The sequence below is a fragment of the Arvicanthis niloticus genome, chromosome 29 (genome assembly GCF_011762505.2).
Source record: "Arvicanthis niloticus isolate mArvNil1 chromosome 29, mArvNil1.pat.X, whole genome shotgun sequence".
NCBI classification, from domain to species: domain Eukaryota; kingdom Metazoa; phylum Chordata; class Mammalia; order Rodentia; family Muridae; genus Arvicanthis; species Arvicanthis niloticus.
Genome location: NC_133437.1, coordinates 16,611,075 through 16,633,350, shown reverse-complemented (window position 1 = coordinate 16,633,350; position 22,276 = coordinate 16,611,075). Strand labels below are relative to the sequence as shown.

Genomic DNA, 22,276 nt, shown 5'->3' with positions numbered 1-22,276 from the left:
CTTCGGGAGGAAGTTACAGAGGTACCAAGTTTGCCACCCCTGAGATCTAGTTCATCATTTCTGCTGTGCTATACTGCGTCAGTGGTGTGACTGCTTAGTGAATGAATGTCATTGTTGACCCGGATTTGGTAGGAGCAGCACTAGGTGGTGTTTAATTTCATTTGTGCTGTAGCTGTGACGAGGGTATCTGTGGGAGTAGCTGTCATCTGAAGGCTGGACAAGGGGTACAGGACCCCCTGCTAGTGTGACTTACACATAAGCTGGGAAGCTTGATGCTGGCAGTTAGCTGGGTCTTCTGTTTCCTTCTCTGGCATCTGCAATAAAATGAGTCCAGGCTTCCTCAAACTTCTCAAGTGACCAGAGAGAACAGGAGTGCTATTACCTCACCTCGTGGTTGCACACTGTCAGTGCAGCATGTCCCATCCACCATCTGGCAAGTTCGAGCCACTGTTCGACAGCAGTGACCCTTCCTGAGCACCAGCATGTCCTGGCTTCCCTGTGCTTAGCTCATCTTTGATGTCTTTTCTCAGAGTTACAGAGGTTTTGTTCAGTGTGTTTTTAAATAGTTTTGTTTTTTTTAAAAAGATTTATTTATATATTTTATGTATGTGAGTACACTGTAGCTGTCTTCAGACACACCAGAAGAGGGCATCAGATTCTGTTGCAGATAGTTGTGAGCCACCATGTGGTTGCTGGGAATTGGACCCAAGACCTTTGGAAGAGCAGTCCGTGCTATATTTTTGTTATGTTTATGCCCAAGTATTTAATTGTAATGATGCTTGTATAGATGATATTTAGTTTTTGTTTTGTGTTTTTAATTTCAAATTCTACTTTTTAAATCCTGGTAATAGAAAAGCAGTTAAATGTATATGCTAATCACAGTGTTAATGTCATAAAAGACTAAAAAATAGGAAAAAAATCATTTTTGATACTTAAGAAAACACATGAGTCATTCTATGATAGTAAGTTTCTTATATAGAAACTTTATCCTGGTTTTATAGGACACTAATTTTGTTCTTAGAAGATAGAATCTGAAATGTTGGATTTGAAGTTTTAAAGTTGAAATGTTTTAATTAAAACAACACTGTGTGTCTTACCATTTTAGGTGAAATCCTTAACCCTGTTCGTCACCCACTACCCACCAGTCTGTGAACTAGAAAACTGTTACCCCGAGCAGGTGGGGAATTACCACATGGGATTCTTGGTAACTGAGGATGAAAGCAAGCAGGAGTCAGGTATGAGAGCCCTTGCATAGCACAGGCGGATGGATAGTCCTGCCTTTCAGTCGCTAATTCAAAACTTAGAGGAATTCAGGCTTATTGACTATTAGGAGTATAAGCTGTGAGTGTCCATTATGAAGCATTTGCCGGCATTCGTTTGCTCTAAGCTTTGAGTCCCATAGAGTGAACATCTGTTTGTTTGTAAACTCAGGTCTTCCTTGTTTAAAAGGCAACCCTTGTTCCAGAAGGAGGGCTTGGTTTTTATCCTAGGATCAGATAGTCAAGTGCAGAGGACCTCCCCAATATCCTTTCACACTTGTGATGACTTACTACCAGCCATATCCTGTAGTGGAGGTGTGCTGTCTTACTGTAATAAAGGTGAATGTCAGAGAGGTAAAGTGGCTTGCCCTTGTCAGTCCCTTGTGAGAAGAGCGACACATTCTCCTTCTAGGTCCTGTTTTCCCAGCTTCTCCAGTACTGCTGCCATCAGAGGATGAGGTGTTTCTCTGAGAAAACACCGTTAGCCAACAGGAATAAATTCAAGTACCATAAGTGACCTAGTAAGCTGTAGAGTATCCCCTGCTCAGTAGTAGTTTTTTAAACTACCGGCCTGTGGTGGTTTGCACAGTTGGTATGCTGTAATGGAAAATCCATTATCCAAGGCACGCTAGAGACCAAATTTAATTTAAAAAAAAAAAAAAAAACAAACAAAAAAAACCAAAACTGGTAAGGACAGAACTTAAAAAGAAAGCAGGCAGATGGCCCAAATAAAACAAAGTATTGGACCCAAGATAAACGTAATGTTAAGCAATCACTGCCTTACCACTCTGAGCCCTGGAAAACACATCGTAAATTTCTCTCATGAAGTTTGGCTTCTTAATCTTCATCCAGTGTGACAGCAAATGGCTTGCAAGTGAAACCCACAGACTCCTGCAGCAGGGCGGGCCTGAGGCAGCGCTGCTCAGAGCTTACAACCCCTGCCAACCTAAAGCAGAACCCCATCCCCTAGAGTGTCTGGCTTTTTATTATGTTGATTTGAACTTTATCCATGAACGTAATTTTTAAATTTTTTTAAAAATTGGATATTATATTTACATTTCAGATTTTATCCCCTTACCCCATTCCCACCCCTCCCAGGAACCCCCTATCCCATCCCCCCTCCTCCTGCTTCTATGAGGATGCGTCCCCATCTGTCCCTCCCCCACCTCCCCACCCTCAAATTCCCCCACACTCAGCATCCAGCCTTCATGGGACAAGGCCATCCTCCTCTACTTACATAGCTGGAATCTTGGGTTTGTGCTCCCAGGCTGGTGGTTTAGACCCTGAGGAGCTCTGGTTGGTTGGTATTGTTGCTCTCCTCATGGGGCCACAAACTCTTTCAGCTCCTTCAGACTTCTCTCTAACTCCTCCATTGGGAACCCCTTGATCAGTTCAGTGGTTAGCTGTGAGCAGCCACCTCTGAATATGTCAGACTCTGGTAACCTCTAAGGAGACAGCTATGTCAGGCTCTTGTCAGCATGCACTTCCTGGCATCCACATCAGCGTCTACCTTTGGTGACTGCACATGGGATGGATACCCAGGTGGAATGGTCTCCAGACGGCCCCTCTTTCAGTTTCTGTCCCACACTTTGTCTCCATATTTGCCCCCTTGAGTATTGTGTTACTCCTGTAAGTAGGACCGAGGTACCCACACTTGGTCCTCCTTCTTCATGAGCTTCATGTGGTCTGTGAGTTGAATCTTGGCTATTTCAAGCTTCTGGGCTAATATCCACTTATCAGTGAGTAAATACCATGTGTATTCTTTTGTAATTGGGTTACCTCACTTAGGATGATATTTTCTACTTCCATCCATTTACCTAAGAATTTCTCAAATTCATTATTTTTAATAGCTGAGTAATACTCCATTGTGTAAATGTACCACATTTTTGGTATCCATTCCTCTGTTGAAGGATATCTGGTTCTTTCCAGCTTCTGGCTATTATAAATAAGGCTGCTATGAATGTAGTGGAGCATATATCTTTGTCATATGTTGGAGAATCTTCTGGGTATATGCCCAGGAGTGGTACAGCTGGGTCCTCAGGTAATGCTATGTCCAGTTTTCTGAGGAACCACCAGACTGATTTCCAGAGTGGTTATACCAGCTTGCAATCCCACCAACAATGGAGGAGTGTTCCTCTTTCTCCACATCCTCGCCAGCATCTACTATCACCTGAGTTTTTTTTATCTTAGCCAATGACTGGTGTGAGGTGGTATCTCAGGGTTGTTTTGATTTGCATTTCCCTGATGACTAAGGATGTTGAACATTTCTTGAGGTGCTTCTCGGCCATTCGAGTTTCCTCAGTTGAGAATTTTTTGTTTAGCTTCATACCCCATTTTTTTTTTAATAGGGTTATTTGGTTGTTACTTGATATTAGCCCTCTATCGGATGTAGGATTGGTAATGATCTTTTCCCAATCTGTTGGTTGCCGTTTTGTCCTATTGACAGTGTCCTTGGCCTTACAGAAGCTTTGCAGTTTTATGAGGTCCCGTTTGTCAATTCTTGATTTTAGAGCATAAGCCATTGATGTTCAGTTCAGAAACTTTTCCCCTGTGCCTAGGTATTCGAGGGTCTTCCCCAACTTCTCTTCTATTAGTTTCAGTGTATCTGGCTTTATGAAGTTCCTTTATTCACTTGGACTTGAGCTATGGACAAGGAGATAAGAATGGATCAATTTGCATTCTTCTACATGTTATTCTCCAGTTGAACCAGCACCATTTGTTGAAAATGCTGTCCTTTTTACACTGGATGGTTTTAGCTTCTTTGTCAAAGATCAAGTGACCATAGGAGTGTGGGTTCATTTCTGGATCTTCAATTCTATTCCACTGATCTTCCTGCCTGTCTCTGTACCAATACCATGCAGTTTTATCACTATGCTCTGTAGTACAGTTTGAGGTCAGGGATGGGACGGTGATTCCCCCAGAAGTTCTTTTATTGTTGAGAGTAGTTCTCGCTATCCTGGGTTGTGTTGTTTTTTTTTGTTTTTTGTTTTTTGTTTTTTGTTTTTTGTTTTTTTTTCCCAAATGAATTTGCAAATTGCTCTTTTTATCTCTATGAAGAATTGATTTGGAATTTTGATGGGGATTGCATTGAATCTTTAGATTGCTATTGGCAAGATGGCCATTTTTACTAAATTAATCCTGCCAATCCACGAGCATGGGAGATCTTTCCATCTTCTGAGATCTTCTTTGATTTTTTTTCTTTAGAGACTTGAAGTTCTTGTCATACAGATCTTTCACTTGCTTGGCTAGATTCACTCCAAGATATTTTATATTATTTGTGACTATTGTGAAGGGTGTCATTTCCAAAATTTCTTTCTCAGCCTGTTTATCCTTTGAGTAGAGAAAGGCTACTGGTTTGTTTGAGTTGATTTTATATCCAGGCACTTTGCTGAAGTTTATCAGGTTTAGGAGTTCTCTTGTGGAAGTTTTAGGGTCACTTAAGTATACTATCATATCATCTGCAAATAGTGAAATTTTGACTTCTTCCTTTCCTATTTGTATTCCTTTGACTTCCTTTTGTTGTCTAATTGCTCTAGCTAGGACTTCCAGTACTATATTGAGTAGGTAGGGTGAGAGTGGGCAGCCTTGTCTAGTCCCTGATCTTAGTGGGATTGCTTCAAGTTTCTCTCCATTTAGTTTGATGTTGGCTACTGGCTTGCTGTATATTGCTTTTACTATGTTTAGGTATGGGCCTTGAATTCCTGATCTTTCCAAGACGTTTACCATGAAGGGATGTTGAATTTTGTCAAATGCTTTCTCAGCATCTAGTGAGATGATCATGTAGTTTTTTTCTTTGAGTTTGTTTATATAGTGGATTACATTGATGGATTTCTGAATATTGAACCATCCCTGCATTTCTAGGATAAAGCCTACTTGATCATGATGGATGATTGCTTTGATGTGTTCTTGGATTTGGTTTGTGAGAATTTTATTGAGTATTTTTGCATTGATATTCATAAGAGAGATTGGTCTGAAGTTCTCTTTCTTTGTTGGGTCTTTGTGAGGTTTAGGTATGAGCATGATTGTAGCTTTATAGAACGAATTGGGTATTGTTCCTTCTGTTTCTATTCTGTGGAATAGTTTGGAGAGAATTGGTATTAGGTCTTCCTTGAAGGTCTGATAGAATTCTGCACTAAAGCCATCCGGTCCCGGGCTTTTTTTGGTGGGGAGACTTTTAATGACTGCTTCTATTTCTTTAGGGGTTATGGGACTGTTTAGGTGGTTTATCTGCTCCTGATTTAATTTTGGTACCTGGTATCTGTCTAGAAAATTGTCCATTTCCTCCAGATTTTCCAATTTTGTTGAGTATAGACCTTTGTAGTAGGATCTGATGATTTTTTGAATTTCCTCAGTTTTTGTTGTTTTGTCTCCCTTTTCAGTTCTGATTTTATTAATTTGGATACTGTCTCTGTGCCCTTTGGTTAGTCTGGCTAAGGGTTTATCTATCTTGTTGATTTTCTCAAAGAACCAGCTCCTGGTTTTGTTGATAGTTTGTATAGTTCTTTCTGTTTCTACTTGGTTGATTTCAGCCTTGAGTTTTTTATTTCCTGCCATCTACTCTTCTTGGGTGTATTTGCTTCTTTTTGTTCTAAAGCTTTCAGATGTGCTGTCAAGTTGTTAGTGTATGCTCTCTTCAGTTTCTTTTTGTAGGCACTTAGAACTATGAGTTTTTCTCTTAGTACTGCTTTCGGTGAGTCCCACAAGTTTTTGTATGATGTGTCCTCATTTTCATTAAATTCTAAAAAGTCTTTAATTTCTTTCTTTATTTCTTCCTTGACCAAGTCATCATTGAGTAGTGTTGTTCAGTTTCCACGTGTATGTGGGCTTTCCATTGTTTTTGTTATTATTAAAGACCAGCCTTGGTCCATGATGATCTGATAGGATGCAAGGGATTATTTCAGTATTTTTGTATCTGTTGAGGCCTGTTTTGTGGCCAATTATATGGTCTATTTTGGAGAATGTACCATGAGGTGCTGAGAAACAGGTATATTCTTTTGTTTTAGGATGAAATGTTCTATAGATATCAGTTCCATCCATTTGTTTCAAAACTTCTATTAGTTTCATTGTGTCTCTGTTTAGTTTCTGTTTCCATGATCTGTCCATTGCTGAGAGTGGGGTGTTGAAATCCCCCACTATGCTTGTGTGAGGTGCAATGTGTGCTTTGAGCTTTAGTAAAGTTTCTTTTATGTATGTGGGTGCCCTTGTACTTGGGGCATAGATGTTCAGAACTGAGAGTTTATCTTGGTAGATTTTTCCTTTGATGGGTATGAAGTGTCCTTCCTTATATTTTTTGATTACTTTTGGTTGAAAGTTGATTTTTTTTTTTTTTTTGATACTAGAATTGCTACTCCAGCTTGTTTCTTGGGACCATTTGCTTAGAAGATTGTTTTCCATCCTTTTACTCTGAGGTAGTGTCTGTCTTTTTCACTGAGGTGCATTTCCTGTATGCAGCAAAATTCTGGGTCCTGTTTATGTATCCAATCTGATAGTCTACATCTTTTATTGGAGAATTGAGTCTATTGATATTAAAAGATATTAAGGAAAAATGATTGTTGCTTCCTGTTATTTTTGTTATTAGAGGTGGAATTATGTTTGTGTAACTACCTTCTTTTGGGGTTATTGGAAGATTACTTCCTTGCTTTTTTTAGGTTGTAGTTTCCCTCCTTGTGTTGAGTTTTCCATCAATTATTCTTTGAAGTGCTGGATTTGTGGAAAGATATTGTGTAAATTTGGTTTTGTCATGGAATATCTTGGTTTCTCCATCAATAGTGATTGAGAATTTTGCTGGGTATAGTAGTCTGGGCTGGCATTTGTGTTCTCTTAGGGTTTGTATGATATCAGTCCAGGATCTTCTGGCTTTTATAGTCTCTGGTGAGAAGTTTGGTGTAATTCTGATAGGTCTGCCTTTATATGTTACTTTACCTTTTCCCCTTACTGCTTTTAGTATTTTTTCTTTGTTTTGTACATTTGATGTTTTAATTATTATGTGATGGGAGGAATTTCTTTTCTGGTCTAGTCTATTTGGAGTTCTGTAGGCTTCTTGTATATTCATGGACTCTTTCTTTAGGTTAGGGAAGGTTTCCTCTATAATTTTGTTGAAGATATTTACTGGCCCTTTAAGTTGGGAATCTTCACTCTCATGTATACCTATTATCCTTAGGTTTGGCCTTCTCATTGTGTCCTGGATTTCCTGGATGTTTTGTGTTAAGAAGTTTTTGAATTTTGCGTTTTCTTTGACAGTTGTGTCAATGTTTTCCATGGTATCTTCTGCACCTGAGATTCTCTCTTCTATCTCTTGTATTCTGTTGGTGATGCTTGCATCAATGACTCCTGATTTCTTCCCTAGGTTTTCTATCTCCAGGGTAGTCTCCCTTTGAGATTTCTTTATTGTTTCTACTTCTATTTTTAGATTCTGGATGGTTTTGTTTAATTCCTTCACCTGTTTGGTTTGTTTTCTTGTAATTCTTTAAGGGATTTTTGTGTTTCCTCTTTAAGGGCTTCTACCTGTTTACCTGTGTTCTCCTGTACTTCTTTAAGGCAGTTATTTATGTCCTTCTTAAAGTCCTCTATCATCATCATGAGAAGTGATTTTAATTCTGAATCCTGCTTTTTTGGTGTGATAGGTGTCCAGGGCTTGCTATGGTGGGAAAACTGGGTTCTGATGATGCCAAGTAACTTTGGTTTCTGTTGCTTACATTCTTGCACTTGCCTTTCGCCATCTGGTTAACTCTAGTGCTACCTGCACTCACTGTCTCTGACTGGAGCCTGTCTTTTCAGTTATCTTGCTTATGTCAGAATTCCTCAGGGTCCAGATGTCTCTGTGACCCTGTGATCCTGTAATCCTGAGCTCCAGCTGCTCTGAGTGCAGTGTCTCCTCTAGGGTGTCTTAGGATGTGGTTTCTCCATGGTAGCAGACCAGCTAGGTGTCCACTGCTGTGGGTGCAGTGTCTCCTCTAGGATGTCTCAGGATATGGTGTCTTTATGGGAGCAGACCAGCTAGGTGTCCGCTGCTCTGAGTGCAGTGGCTCCTGTAGGATGTCTTAGGATATGGTGTCCTCACTGGAGCAGACCAGCTTTGTGTCTGCCCCAGCCACAAGGACCACCATGAACATAATTCTTAGACTTGAATGATGCTAAAGGACCTTGCTGACAAGCTTCTATCCCTTCCCAGGTTCCAGGCAGAATAGGTATTTTTTCCTCTACCTCTCCCATGCTTCTGAACAATGTGCACCATTACCATCTCGTGGCATCATATATCAGTCATCTCCTTGTGTTATTTGGGACCTCAGCCTTCCCTCCCTCTCTGTCCTCCCACATCACCACTCACCTTGTTGTCCCCTCAGGCATGCTCGCTTTAGCTACCAGTGACAGCAGTGCCCACTTCTCAGACAAGCACAAAACTACTTCTGGGTTCTGAGAACCAAGACTACCTAGTTTTTATTTTTGTATTCTTTTGTTTGCTTTGAATCTGTAGCAGAATCCTTCTTTGCTTCCTGATAGCTTTGAAAACAGCATCTGTACAGGATGCAGCATTACTGAACCTGTTAGTCCCCCTGGAATCCTTCCTGCTGGGGCCCTTGGTGGCTCTTCTCTTGGGAACCGGTTGGTGCCAGAGCCTGCTGCACACCTGCAGTGATGAGGCCGCCTTTGGGGTCCCCTAGGGATTCTCTTACTTTCTCAGATTCTAAGTGTGTGAGTTCCCGTAACAGCTGAGTGCAGTGATCCACAGTCAGGCTCCACAGTGTGTGTAGCCTCTCAGCACAGTCCCCAGCTCCTTGTCTTTGCAGTCGCCCTTGCTCTGTCTTCCTGCCTTGCTTGCTCCCTCCACGGGCCATCAGGAAGACGCTCACAGCTCTTTGAGATACTGCACACTGACAGTGACCACAGCTAGAACAGGGGCTGGCATTTTCTGAGACTGTTTTCCACTGTTTTCTTCCTTTACTTTTGGCACTGAGTGTTGAACTCAGACCTTGGTTTATGCCGAGCACGCACTCTACTATTGAGCAATCTCTCTGTTTCTCCCTGTAACTTTCTTAGGTGCAAGGGAACTTTTTTCCAAGTGCCTTCTAGCAGCTTAGAATCACTCCCATCTCATTTTCAGATGGAAATGCATCTAAATGAGAATGGCAGAAATGACTGTGTCTCAGAATCAGGACTCACTTTTGGAGCTAGATGTGAGGAATTACACTGATTACGTGGACAGCTGTTAATTTCTCATAATACAAAAGTCTTCTAAGACATGGACTGGATTTTGGGTAGGCCATTACTAAAATCAGTGAAACAAGGTAAATGTTTTAGGTCCATGTTTCAGGGTTGCGTGGTTGCCAGAATAATGGATCAGCAGCCAGAAAACCAAGTGTAAAATCTTAAACCAACCGTGGTATTGTAAGGAATGCTTCTACCCTGGTTCTTGGGAGGTGAAGGCACGAAGATCATTTCAAGACATTCTTTTGCTACTTGGCCAATTCAAGGCCATTGTAGGCTACATAAGACCCTGTCAAAGGGGTAAAAGTAGATATGTCATCTAATTTTTATCCATCTCTAATCATCTATAAATCTATAAAAACAAACAACCCAACAGCAGCCTCAGAACCTGATTGGGGCTGGTGAGAGAACTTAGTGAAGAAGGACGCTTGCTGCCGAGCCTGATGCTGAGGTCAGTCCCTGAGACTGACTCCCAAAACTTGTCCTCTGACCACCAACCAGCCTCTGTGCCATGCATGCCATGTCCCCCACAGCAAAATCAAAAAGTGTAAAAGATTACAACTTGATTGATCAGATCTCTTTAATAACATTCTTGAGAAATTTGGCCTTAAAGTAGATTTTGATAATTTTATTTATAATAGAAACATGAATTATTATATTCATAGACTAACAGTGATTAGGTTTTAAAATATCCCCTAAGAAAGGGGCGTGGCTTGTAAGATGAGACCTGACTAGTGAGAATGTAGAACACTGGGTGGTGTTTATCATCTCTCTTCTGCTTGTATCATCTGCCCTCCGTATTTCTGTCATCACATATACAAGTGCGCATAGTCCACCAAGAAGGTGCGGGCTTGAGACAAAAATGTAACAACAGAAGGAGACCCCTAGGTAGCTGTAGAGAGCGACCATGCTCTTTACCTTAAAGTCAGGAGAACAATCATAATGCTAAAGTAGAGACCAGCATTCGGTGTCAGACTCCAACTGTCTGTACTAACATATGATAATGATGTGTTCAAGGTTCAGGGTAGTATAATATACTATGCAATTAAACTATAGTTTATAGCTATAGTATGCTTTAAAAAGCATTGTAGAATATGCGCACCAAGGAGATCTGGTCTATAGTCCCAGCTCCTGAGGAGGTCAAGGCACAGGATCACTTGAGGCAAAAGTTTGTGGTGACCTGGGCAACACAGTGAGGCCTGTCTTAAAACCATAAAGACTTCAGAACCATTGTTACAGCTATTTGTATTGTTTATATATAGCATGTATATCTCTATATCATGTGTATCTCAACATATGGTACGAATTATATGTAAAGGGAAAAATAACAACTCTTGGAAAATGTGTCAGCAGATCCATTTCTGAGGAAGGAGCCTTGCTTCTTACCAGGCTGTCAGCACATGCTGGCCAACAGCGTGCTTGGACAGATGGGAGCACAAACAGATGAATGAGTTTTGCCTTCCTTAAGAAAGACCAGCTTGGAAGCTAGATTAGCCTGGAATGAGCCAGGGCTATTTTAGTCTTAAGAGGTTTGCATTTTTGATGGCTACTGGTGTGCACTTGCCTCTTTGGCTTGTGTGCACGGAAGAGTAACAGAAAGCCATTAGGGTTCACAGACTCCCGACTTCCCTCGGCTGTGCTCACCCACTCCTCACCTGTTTGTTCTCTGTGCTCCCCTTCTCGTGTGGGGGTAGGAGGTATTCTCAGTGCTTGGTATAGACGCCTGAGACTGGGCCATTCTTCTCACCTCCTACTTCTTGCAAACACCCTGAGAAAGCTATTATCTGTCTGCTTTGAGTTCTTAGAGGAGGTAAATTCCATTGTCCCCTTCCACTGCTGTGTTCAGTGTCTTGGCGTTTATTATCAGTAACTGATTATCAAAGCATGCACACTTGACAAATAAGGGAATGTGGGGGGGAAGCCCTTGGTGAATCTACAGCTTTTGTGAGGGTCCCAGAAACTTGTCTCAGAGCTGACTCATCTGCAACCAGATGGGACGACGTGATAGTTTTGTTTTAGAGCTTCCTGATCCTGTGGTACTTTAGGGTCTGAAAAATGGACTTGTATAGCTCTGTCTTTGCACTGTACCTGAGGATTTCCCAGTTCTTAAAGGTTTCAGATTTGTTGGTGTGTGTGTGTGTGTGTGTGTGTGTGTGTGTGTGTGTGTGTGTGTGTGTGAGCTTAGAGGCTAGGGTGGTCCTTCAGAGTTATTTCAACTGGGAGTTAGAGGGAAAGGCTTCTATGTTTTTATTTCTATCACTATTAGCTTAGAGTACTTTGTAAACACTGGGCAACAGCTTGCTATCTCAAAACATCAGCTTCAAACAGAAACTGTCCATCATTTCTGTGAGTCAGACATCAAGGGGACCTCAGCTGAGCACCTTTGGGAGCTTTGCTTGGGAGGCACTCAGCTCCTGGCTCAGCTTCCCAACCCATCTCATAGCTTTGTATAGCCCTCAGGGGATAGCCTCAGCTTGGTGACAAGCCACAGACCTTCACTGACTATTGACGAGTGACAGGTCTCTACATGGGTCTTTTCACATGGCAGCCCACAGCATGGCAGCTGACTTTCTTGGGAACAAGCAAGAAAGTAAGAATGCCCAAGGTGGAGGATGCAGTGGCTTTTGGTCTACTCTTTACAGTGTCATGTTTTGTCCATTAGAAGTGAGTCACTGGGTTCATCCCACACAAAGGGGGAGGAATGACATAGCTCATGAACACAATCAGGCCGACAGCCTTCCTAACAAATGTGGATATGAACCCTTCATCCCAAGTGGCGCCAGAACTGCAGTGTCCCCTTCAGTGTGCTCAGCTCCTCTAACCAGAACTTTCCTGTCCTTTGTACTGTGAGTCACAGAATGGTCCCTTCCCTGTTTAAAGCATCTCCTAAACCATTCTTCTTTAATACAGAAGCTCAGTTCAGATTTTACGGTCGTTCACTGTTCTAGACTATTCTAGGCAAGCCAAGCCTCCTATAAGGAAAGCATTGTCAAAACTTTATCTCTTTCTTAAATCAATAAAATCAATAAAGCGAGCTACAGGTAGAGAGAAAAGTGTGTTCAGACCGTGTGCCTTAACAGAGGTCAAGTGCAGTGGCTTCTCTCTTCTTCCTTCATCCCCTTGACTCACCTTTCAGGCATTGTTTGATTTCCATTTCTCCCCTCTTAATTTTATAGGTGACATGGAGCAGATGCCGGATTCTATCACTTTCCTCTATCAGATAACCAGAGGAATTGCAGCGAGGAGTTATGGGCTGAATGTGGCGAAGCTAGCAGACATGCCCGGAGAAATCTTAACGAAAGCTGCTCACAAGTCTAAAGAGCTGGAAGGCTTAGTCAACCACAGAAGGTCAGAACGTGTTCATTTTGTTCTTTGCTCTGGTTCCTAGTGGAAGCTTTCGAGCTGAGGGAGGGCCTGCAGATGAACATCACCAGAGCTTCTTTGGAGTGCAGCTTCTGGGGGCTTCCTTGTGGCCAGAGGAAAGCCGCTGGAGCGAGCACAGATGAATTCAGTCTGTGTCAGGTCTTCATTAAGTGGCAAGCAATACTTTTGGTCTTTTTTTCCCAAAAGAATTAGGTCCATGCATGCCAACACTTGCTGTTGAAGAAGCACAGTTAAAGGTTACTGAGCTCAGTATCAGTACTTAGGGCCTGCACAGTGCTTCTCTTACACACCACCTCAGCAGTAGTAAATAGCTTTCAAAATTAATAATTCTGTCAGGTCAGGGACCAATAAAAATGCCTCTGTGGGTAAAGGAGACCCACCAGACCTGACTGATCCCTGGGACCCACATGGTGGAAGCACAACCAGCTTCTACAAGCTGTCCTCTGTGTTCACTGTGACATGTTCCCTTTCCCTAAACAATAAATGTAATGACCAGAACAGAAATCCCAAAACCTTGTAGAATTCTGTCAGGACAGTGGGGCTGCAGCCATGGCTCAGCAGTTAAGATTGCTTGCTGCTCTTCAGGGGACTCAAGTTCAGTCCCCAGCACCTACATCAGTTGCTCACGACCACCCTGTAACTCCAGTGTTTCTGGTCTCAGTGAGCACCTTCACAGACATGGTGCACATAAACTCATGCAGACGTAGGTTTATACACAATAAATAAAATTCATTAATCTTGGGGAAAATATGAATTCTGTCAGGATATGAATAAGAACCATAGTGTGTAGCCATGCCCTCACGTTATCCACTCTCCTGTATTCCCGAATTGTGTGTGACGGTTATAATCAGGCTGCTTTCTGCCTTCTCTCTGTCCTCTCCTCACCCCCACTCTTTATGTGAATGCTTTTCACCATGACAGCTAGTCAGTATGTAGTCAGCTCATGAGCAGCCTTAGTGTACTCCTGGAATATACCTGATGGGAGATGCCACCAGGAAAGTGTCCTGTGAGCAAGCAATAAGTTAGGGCCTTTTCTTTTTTGAACAACTAGGAAATGGCCTGAGTTCTCCCCAAGGAACTATGACAACCACCTGACTGTAAATAAACCAAAAAATTATTTTAATCAAATTGAGAGTTATAACTGATTACCAGTAGTTTCTGGACTCTCTAAGGATAATACTTACTTCTGAAATCATTACCAAGTTTCAGTATTAAAATGTTTTTGAGTATGGTGACATATACCGTTAATCCCAGCACTCAAGCAGAGCAGGCAGAACACTGAGTTTGACTCCACCCTCATCTACTTAGTGAGTTCAGGGTAGCCAGGACTACATAGTGGGACCCTGCTTCAAACAAACAAACAAACAAACAAACAAACAAACAAACAAGGCTGGAGAGATGGTGTGGTCATTTCCAAGCACCCACAGGTGACTCACAACTGCCTGTAACTCCAGTTCCACGAAATCTGATGTTGTCTTCTGTCCTCTCAGGGCAGCTGTGTGCACGTTGTGTTAGGCAGACATACAAACACGTGAAATAAAAACCTTACTCTGTAAAGAGAAAAGTGAAGGAGCAGCTGCAGCTTGAGTGCTGTGTAGAGCACATGCACTTCTCTGCCTCAGTTTCCTTTTATGCTCGAGTGCCAGCCATATGTGTGGTGGTGTGCAGAGACTGACCCAGTCCCCAGCACTGGGGTGCCACAGATGATGGTGGCTTCCTATGTCAGTGCTGTCACACCAGGAGCAAGGCAGTGTAATCAGTTTCAGGCTACTTCTGCTACAAGACAAATTAACATAAACATTTCCAGAAAGATTGCTGACAGGAACTCAGAATCTAAACCTTACCCTTCTGTGTAGTCCAACGACACCAGCAGTCTTTGGTGTCCTCCAGCTGTCTTTTCCTGAGAGAACAAACTGCTACCTCAGAGGACTCTGCTGCACCTGCTTAATCCTAGCACTCTGGAGGCAGAGACAGGGGGATCTCTATGAGTTAGTGGCTGACCTAGTCTACATAGTGAGTTCCAGGCCAGCCAGAGCTACATAGTGAAACTGTCTCAAAAAAAAAAAAAAAAAAAAAAAAAAAAAAAAAAAAAGCTGGTAATAAAATAGTTTATACTTGTTACTACCGTAGTCCAGAAGCTAAACTCAGAAATTTAGAACATTCAGATTATTATAGACATTCATTTTTCTACCTAATATATGACATTTTAAAATCTGCAGGGTTATCTTGATAAGGTAGGGTATTACATTAGAATGGAATATTTTATATCTGTAGAGGTGGCTCAGTGATTAAGAGCACTGCCTGCTCTTTCACAGGACCCAGGTTCTAGTCCCAGCACCTACATGGCATCTCACAGTCATCTGTAAATCCAGTTGCAAGGGATCTGACCCTCACTGTCTTCTGGCCTTTGTGGGCACTAATCACGCACATAGTACAGAAACATGCATGACAGGAGACGTACACATAACATAAAAATCCCCCTAATCGTTTTGAAGATGGAGTATTCCATCCTTTATCAGGACACTTTACATATTTTCCCTATTCATTAAAAGTGTTTTTCACATCAGTTCTCTTGGTCAGATTAAAAAAAAGCAAACTGGTTCTTGTATGGTATGTCTGGGTATGCTATAATAATAGTTAGGAATTAATTACACACTCATCACCTACAGAAAGGATTATATACAGTCACCTGTAGCTTCCTGGACACAGGGACACCAGCAGCCTCTGGCAGAGTTAAGAAGTCATGTGACCTCCCTGCAGGCACCATTCAAGAAGGCAGCAGGAAAACAATCATGGCAGTCAGTAACTGGGTCTTTAATGCCCTGGAGTGGGGGACACCCACAGCTTCCTGTCGACAGAGCCTGTGCTGTCCCACCTCAGCAGGCTTTCCATCACTCCTGTGAGACATCTCCCCCATCAACCCCGTTTCCAAAATAACTAATACTTCATTACTCTCTCTAGGAAAAGGCTCAAATATTTTACAGACTTATGGACAACACATGATGTAAAGGACCTGCACACATGGGCAAATGATCTAGAAATGGAAGAAATACAGACTTCTCTCCCACATTAAAATGAAAACTACAGTTTTGGAGCAAAATACGGAGAACTGAAGATGCAAACTGTACAAAGCAACTTTGTGGTAACAGCTGTCTCTGGTGTGAGCACTGAGGATGAGCATGGTCTGCCTTTTGAGATGGTTTCTTCTCTGTGAAGGGAGAGCTTTTCAGGGTCTTATCCTCTGCCCTCGGAAGAAAAAGACATTAATGGAGGCACTTGGTGCCTGTGTAGTCAGAGGGCAGTGTTTATTTCGGTTCAGACAATTGACAACAAGGTAATCTGACAGGAATCTACTTTTGTGAGAACTAAAGAATTTTATAATGCCAGCGGGTTTGCTCACCAAAGACATAAACATTTTTATGAGAAGTAGAATCATGAAGCTTCCAGAAACCAGAGCACAGGAAGGAAAAGGCCATATGAAATTTGAAGAGCTTAATGTTGTCATTATTTTAAACAGCTTAAAGGTTATTATATAAAATTATTTTGTCATTCACTTAAATAAAAATATGGAATGAATACTTGCTCAAAATTATGGCATGGCTTATTGAATTTTGTTATCCAGGTACCAGATAGTTGTCATGTTTTTCTATTGATTGATTAATTTTTTTTAAAATTATCAAATCATAATTTTTACTTTTTAACATGGGGGCTATAAACACAAAAATGCAGGATGTAGGGAAGGGGATGACACAGGAGCATAGGTGTTCAGGAGGAGTACAGATATCTTTCAGAACAGGGTATCAGCTGGGTGAAGGTTCAGGGGTCAGGTCACTATGACTCTGCTTATGATTCACTTGTCCTTATCTAAGTTGGTACTATCGGCCAAGGCTGCCTATTTACAAGGTCTATGACTACTCAGGCTGGTAAATTTCCACAAAAGCTGCCTATTTACAATAGCTTATAGCCATCTGTTTCAGTGTTTTTCCAGAGACCCAAGACTTTGTGTTAGCAGGCATGTATGTCAGGCCTATTGCTGATTTTAGGCTTATGGCTGATTTTAGGCCTTCAGTGTATAAGCAGGGCTGCCCCTGACATCTCCTCCTTTCTCTAATTATAGAAGGGCCGTGGCGATTCTAATCTTGCCAAGGCGGGGATAGAGGCCTGACCTCCAGTAATTAAAGGGGACCTTGTAATAGCTCTGGTCCTCCTGTCGTTGTCCAGTGAGGCATGAGGGCCATACCCATCCCAATGTCTTTTTCCTGGAAAGGGGATACATTTGACATCAACCCCTATGCAGTCAGGCTTGTCCCTCAGGGAACCCAGAAACATATTTTTAACTTTTATTTATATTCCCTTGTAGTGCTTTGCCTCGCAGCCTAAGCAAGAATTCAGATCGCCAGACAGAGGGGGTTCTGGGTGGCCCCTCTCTGCTTGGTCTAGAGTCGGAAGTCCCCTCTTTTAGGTTGGATGGAGATGGGACTTGGGAGCACCCAGGATAGAGTAACATCCTCATCTAGAGTCTTGTGGTCCTCCATAGCTAACTTTTTTGCTATCAGATTATCTATCTGTTGTTTCACAAAGTTAGTCACCCTATTTAAGGCCCAGGGACCAAAGGAAATAAGGAAAAATAACCCAATTAATAGTCCCAAGATGGAAGGAAGTAGGGTTGAAGTAGGGTTGACAACCGTGGAGAGGTTGGAAACCAATTCTTGTACCAGCTCTCATCTTTCTCTTTCTCTCTCTGTCTTTTCTCAAGACCTTCTCTGGCCTTTTTCATGCTCTCTTTAATCATCCCCCTGTTTTGTCTATGTAAAAGCAGCATTCTTCTTTAAGGGCTGTACACAGTCTAGAGCTGTACACAGTCTTTTCTACTGTAAAAGAGTAAATCAAGTCCAATAAAGTCCTTTGCAATTTTTGGAGATCACTTCAGACAGCAAAACGAGGGATTTCTTCAGATTAGTGATGTCAATCTCTAGCTGTTTGATGTCCTTGTCAAAGGCCCATCGAAGGTCTGAATAGTATAAGTCCGGAGGCTAGCATCAGGATTAGAACTCCTAACAGCAGACATCATGGGTGATTCATTTTTACCTGGAAAGGAAAAAGAAGGGAATTCTTAGGGAGATTTCTCTTCCCTGGATGCCAATTGTTATTCATCTTATTTATAATTGGGCCTGGTTTTGTGAGAGTATCTATTTATTTCGTTAATCTTTTTGGTGGCCATTTAGCTGTGCCTTCTGTGGTAGATTGATTAATTTTTAAAACAAGGTCTCACTATGTAGCTCTGGCTGACCTGGAATTCACCGTGTAGATCAGGCTGACCCTGAATTTACAGAGATCCACCTGCCTCTGCCTCCCAAGCTCTGGGATTAAAGACCTGTGCCACCACAGCCAGCTGTTTTTATTTTCAGCTGTGGAAGGTCCTCAGAGCAGACGTCAGTTGCCATGACTGCCCTGTTAACCTGTCACTATAGAGCTGAACTGGAGGCTTTCTGCATCCCACACATGGCCTCCTTCCTTGCCAGTTCCAAGGGACAGACACCCAAGTGTGTCCCTGGGTTTTTTACAGCATGTACAATCTGGCTCTCTTATCCATGTGCTCTTTTTGTTTCTAAGTATGTCATCCTGCATTAGGGTTCTTCCTTTCCCACCCATGTATGATTCCTACTCATTTCATTCCCATGGTTAATGGACAGAGTTTTAATTCCTTTTTCTAGGTTATATCTACAGTGACCCACTGTTGATGAAGAATGTGGTCTGTCGCTTTGTGCTACCCAGTGGCTCTGTGAAGAGTGCTATTTGTGCACGGCACCATCTCTCCCCTTTAGAGTGAGTGTGCAGCTCAGTGGATGCTTCTTTCCTCATGAGTTGTACAGCTGTCACTGTTGTCAGTTTTAGTGTTCTTATCACCCTGAGTAGATGACAGTTGTTCTGCACAGAATCCCAGCAAAAGACAACCACTAACCCACATTCTGCCTCTACAGATTTGCCTGTTCTCAGTCGGGACATCATCTAAATGGATGTACATAGTATGTAATCCTCTGTGTCTGTTACCTTGTACTCAGCTTAATGTTTTCAAACTGTCCATGTCATAGCACATACCAGTAAGTCATTCCTTTCCACGGATGGAGCATTTATCATTCAGTTACAGACCTATGTTTTATTTAACCATTCACTGGGTAGTGTACATTTGGATTATTCCATTTTGGCTTTTGGATTAGTTCTAAGAGCAGCGTTGTATATGACAAAACACAGTACATTTTAGAATCCCCTGGCTTATGAACAATTAGTCTCAATGGTTACAAGTGACTTATAAATTTCCAATGATTTGTTCCATCTCTTCTCTGCCTTAAAGGTCAGGAGAAAACATGACATACTATAGATCCCAATAAATATACTTAAAATAGAAAAGAATATAAAATAAAGTTTCAGGGCAGATGCTGAATAAGAAGGCACCCTGTCATCAAGGTAACCACTCACTGATGACTTGATATCCTTATAGAAGTGAGTTGTCTTTTAAAAGAAGACAAAATCTTTTTATCTGACAGTCTGTCCAATTTTGAACCTGTTGTTATGGAGGTGGGGGTCATGGGGCTAGTGAAACAGTGCCTACTGTGTAAACTCCTGAGAAAGACGAGATCCAATCTAATATGACCTACCAATTAATGGTAACCTTTAGTGAGTCCCAAGATCAATTGTAATTACTGCCTGCTGTGTAATTATAAAAATGATTCTTGGTGCTTCTTCTCACTGGGAATGTGGAGTGTATTAACACCATCTATGATTCCTAACTGTGAGTTTAGGCAGTTCCTTCAAGGGACATTGTTACTCATGCTTATGAGGACTTTACTGACCCAGGTTTACCAGTAGGGACAGGGCTTTGTCAGAGAGATGATCATTCTGGCTTGCCTGGGACATTCTGGCTCCTACCTGCTTGGCTGGCACATTTATTAAATGCCTCTGTAACTTAGAACTGCTCAGTTTGGAATCACGAATTGTAAGGCAACCCCAATTACATACAGTTGGTGCTTTGTGGCACAGCGGTTGACATGACAGGTTTCAAATGCCATCTTCAGAAATCCATTTTCCCTTAGCGGGTGAGCTCAGGTTCCTCACAAAGGCCTGCCCATTGCCTTGGCCCATTCTGGGTAAGGACTTGGTATGGTGGCTTTTAGAAACTCTAGGTTCGCTAATTGCGGTTAGTTCTTTACCACCTAGTTCATTTTTAAAACAAATCCCAAAGATAACTTGTCATCTGCCCTGTTTCCATGAAATCATGGTGAAGAATGTGCACCTACTTGACATCGTGAGACACATGGCTGTCTTCAGACAGAAATAGTTCAGCTTGGGAGAAGGAATTCTTTTCTCTGGTTGTCTTTTCCTTTATTCAAATGCTCAGTTCCTTTCACTGCCTGTGGTGACTTCATTCACTTCATCTCCCTCTCTCTCCATCCTTCCTTCCCTCCCTTCCTCCCTGCCTGCCTCTCTACCTCCCTCCCCTTTCCTTTCTCTTTTTACATTTACAAGATTTTTATTAATAATTTGTTCTTAAACAACTTTATATGTGTGTGTAGTGTTTTACAATGTCTCTCACCTTCTCTTATCTTCCTCCCTCCCTCTCTCATTTCCCCCCTTCCTCTTTCATTCTCTCACCTTCTCTTACCTCCTTCCCTTCCTCTCTCACTCTCTCACCTTCTCTTACCTCCCTCCCTTCCCAGGAAAACCCTCACTTGTCCCTTACAAATCTCTTTGCTGCATTAACGTTTAGTTTTGTGTTGTGAACCACTGAACTTTTAAAAAAAAAATTCATACACTATATTTTAATCACTTCCTCCTCCATCCCTCCCAGAACCTCCCTTCCTACACAACTTCATGTTTTTTCTCTCTTTAAAGTCATTATAATTAGGGAAACGTTTAAAGGCACTTGCAGTGTATTTGGCCTAATTCTAACACCTCTGTGGATGTTTTAACTTTGCATAGTGAGATTATGAATTTAAAGAATGCAGCTCTGCTGAGCTTTGATGCGGTAGATACTGCAGGTAAAATTACCCATGATGTGAGGTCAGTATTTCTATTTTGGTTAAGCTTCAAGAACGGTATATATAGCTTGATCATGCTAGCCCTTTTTTGTCCTGGGAATACTTTTATTCCTGCCCATTGTGTTAAAGCTAGTCTTTAACAACATCAACATGTTGGCAGCCAAAGTACATGGCTTGAACCTGAAAATGGACCCCCAGACAGAGTTATTAAATTAACAGGCTGGCAAAACAAGGACAGGTAAGATTCTGCACAGAGCCTTATAACCTAAGACAGAAGTGCATTGCTTTTGATAATGCATATTCCATGCTGGTTAAGGAAGGCATCCTTGTCAGAACCACGTAAGACAGGCTCAGTCTGGTTTATGCAATAAAAAAAGGGAGAGATGTGGAGAGCTTTTGGGGCTGCCTGGCAAGAATTTGACATGGGCCAAGGACAAGGAAATGGGCTACTTGGTAGGAATATGACATTGGCCAAGGACAAGGAAGTAGGCTTCAGGTAGGAATCTGACATTTTTTCTCTTTAAAACAAACAAAACAAAAACAAAATAACAAGAATTACATACAAAAATGGAAATTAAAATAAGAAAAAAAAAAAAGCATGCTGCCATGGTCTTGGAGTTCTTGTGTGCATCACTCGTGTTGTATCTGGAAGACACTGTTTCCTTGGCATCATCCATCTCCTCTGGCTCTTACAATCTTTCTGCCTCCTCTTTCACATAGCTCTCTGAGCCCTGAGGAAAGGATTTGATGAAGACATCCCATTTATGACTAAGTGCTCCAAAGCCTGTCAGTTTGCATGTTGTCCAATTGTGGGTCTCTGTGTTTGTTCATGTCTGCTACAAGAAGATACTTTTTTGATGATGGCTGAGCAAGCACTGATCTGCATTGGAGTTTGATGGCCTTACCAGTAGGGATACAACTAAGGACAATGACCATGCCTCTTCTGGCATCTATCAATAGCTGAAAGTCAGCAGGGAGAGGTAGGACCTCAGGAGCCCTTACTTCATTCATGACTGACAGTTGGCAGGACCAGTCTTATGTGAGGGCAGCTACCCTGGACTCATGATTCCAGTCACCATGTCATATCCAGAAGACAGCATCTAGCAAGCCTCCTGCCTCTCTTTAAGCTGTACATTTCTTCTGCCCATCTTCTTTGATGTTTCTGGAGAAGATTGGAAGTACTGTATGTCATTGACCTTCTCAAAGCCCCTTTTCTGTCTTGCTTTATGAAGCCCCATGTGGTATAGGGCGTAACACCTTCTATCAGATTTAGATGACTTAAGGCCTAGACCCTCTCTGGCTCCAGATACAAATGTTTGGTTAGGAGACAGACTATCATTCAACACTAATATCTATCAATTTTTGCTTTCTCTCTCCTTTCTTTTTCTCATG

At 41.9% G+C, this 22,276-nt stretch overlaps 1 protein-coding gene across 1 annotated transcript in view; it reads left to right on the top strand.

Moving 5' to 3' along the window:
* Msh3 (mutS homolog 3) overlaps positions 1 to 16,426 on the top strand; it is a 118,878-nt gene extending 102,452 nt beyond the window's left edge. The window contains 3 exon segments of the mRNA XM_076926949.1: positions 1,106 to 1,235; positions 12,641 to 12,812; positions 15,810 to 16,426. Of these exon segments, the coding sequence (XP_076783064.1) occupies positions 1,106 to 1,235; positions 12,641 to 12,812; positions 15,810 to 15,921 (414 nt within the window). The 3' untranslated portion in view covers positions 15,922 to 16,426.
* The last annotated feature ends 5,850 nt before the right edge of the window (positions 16,427 to 22,276 follow it).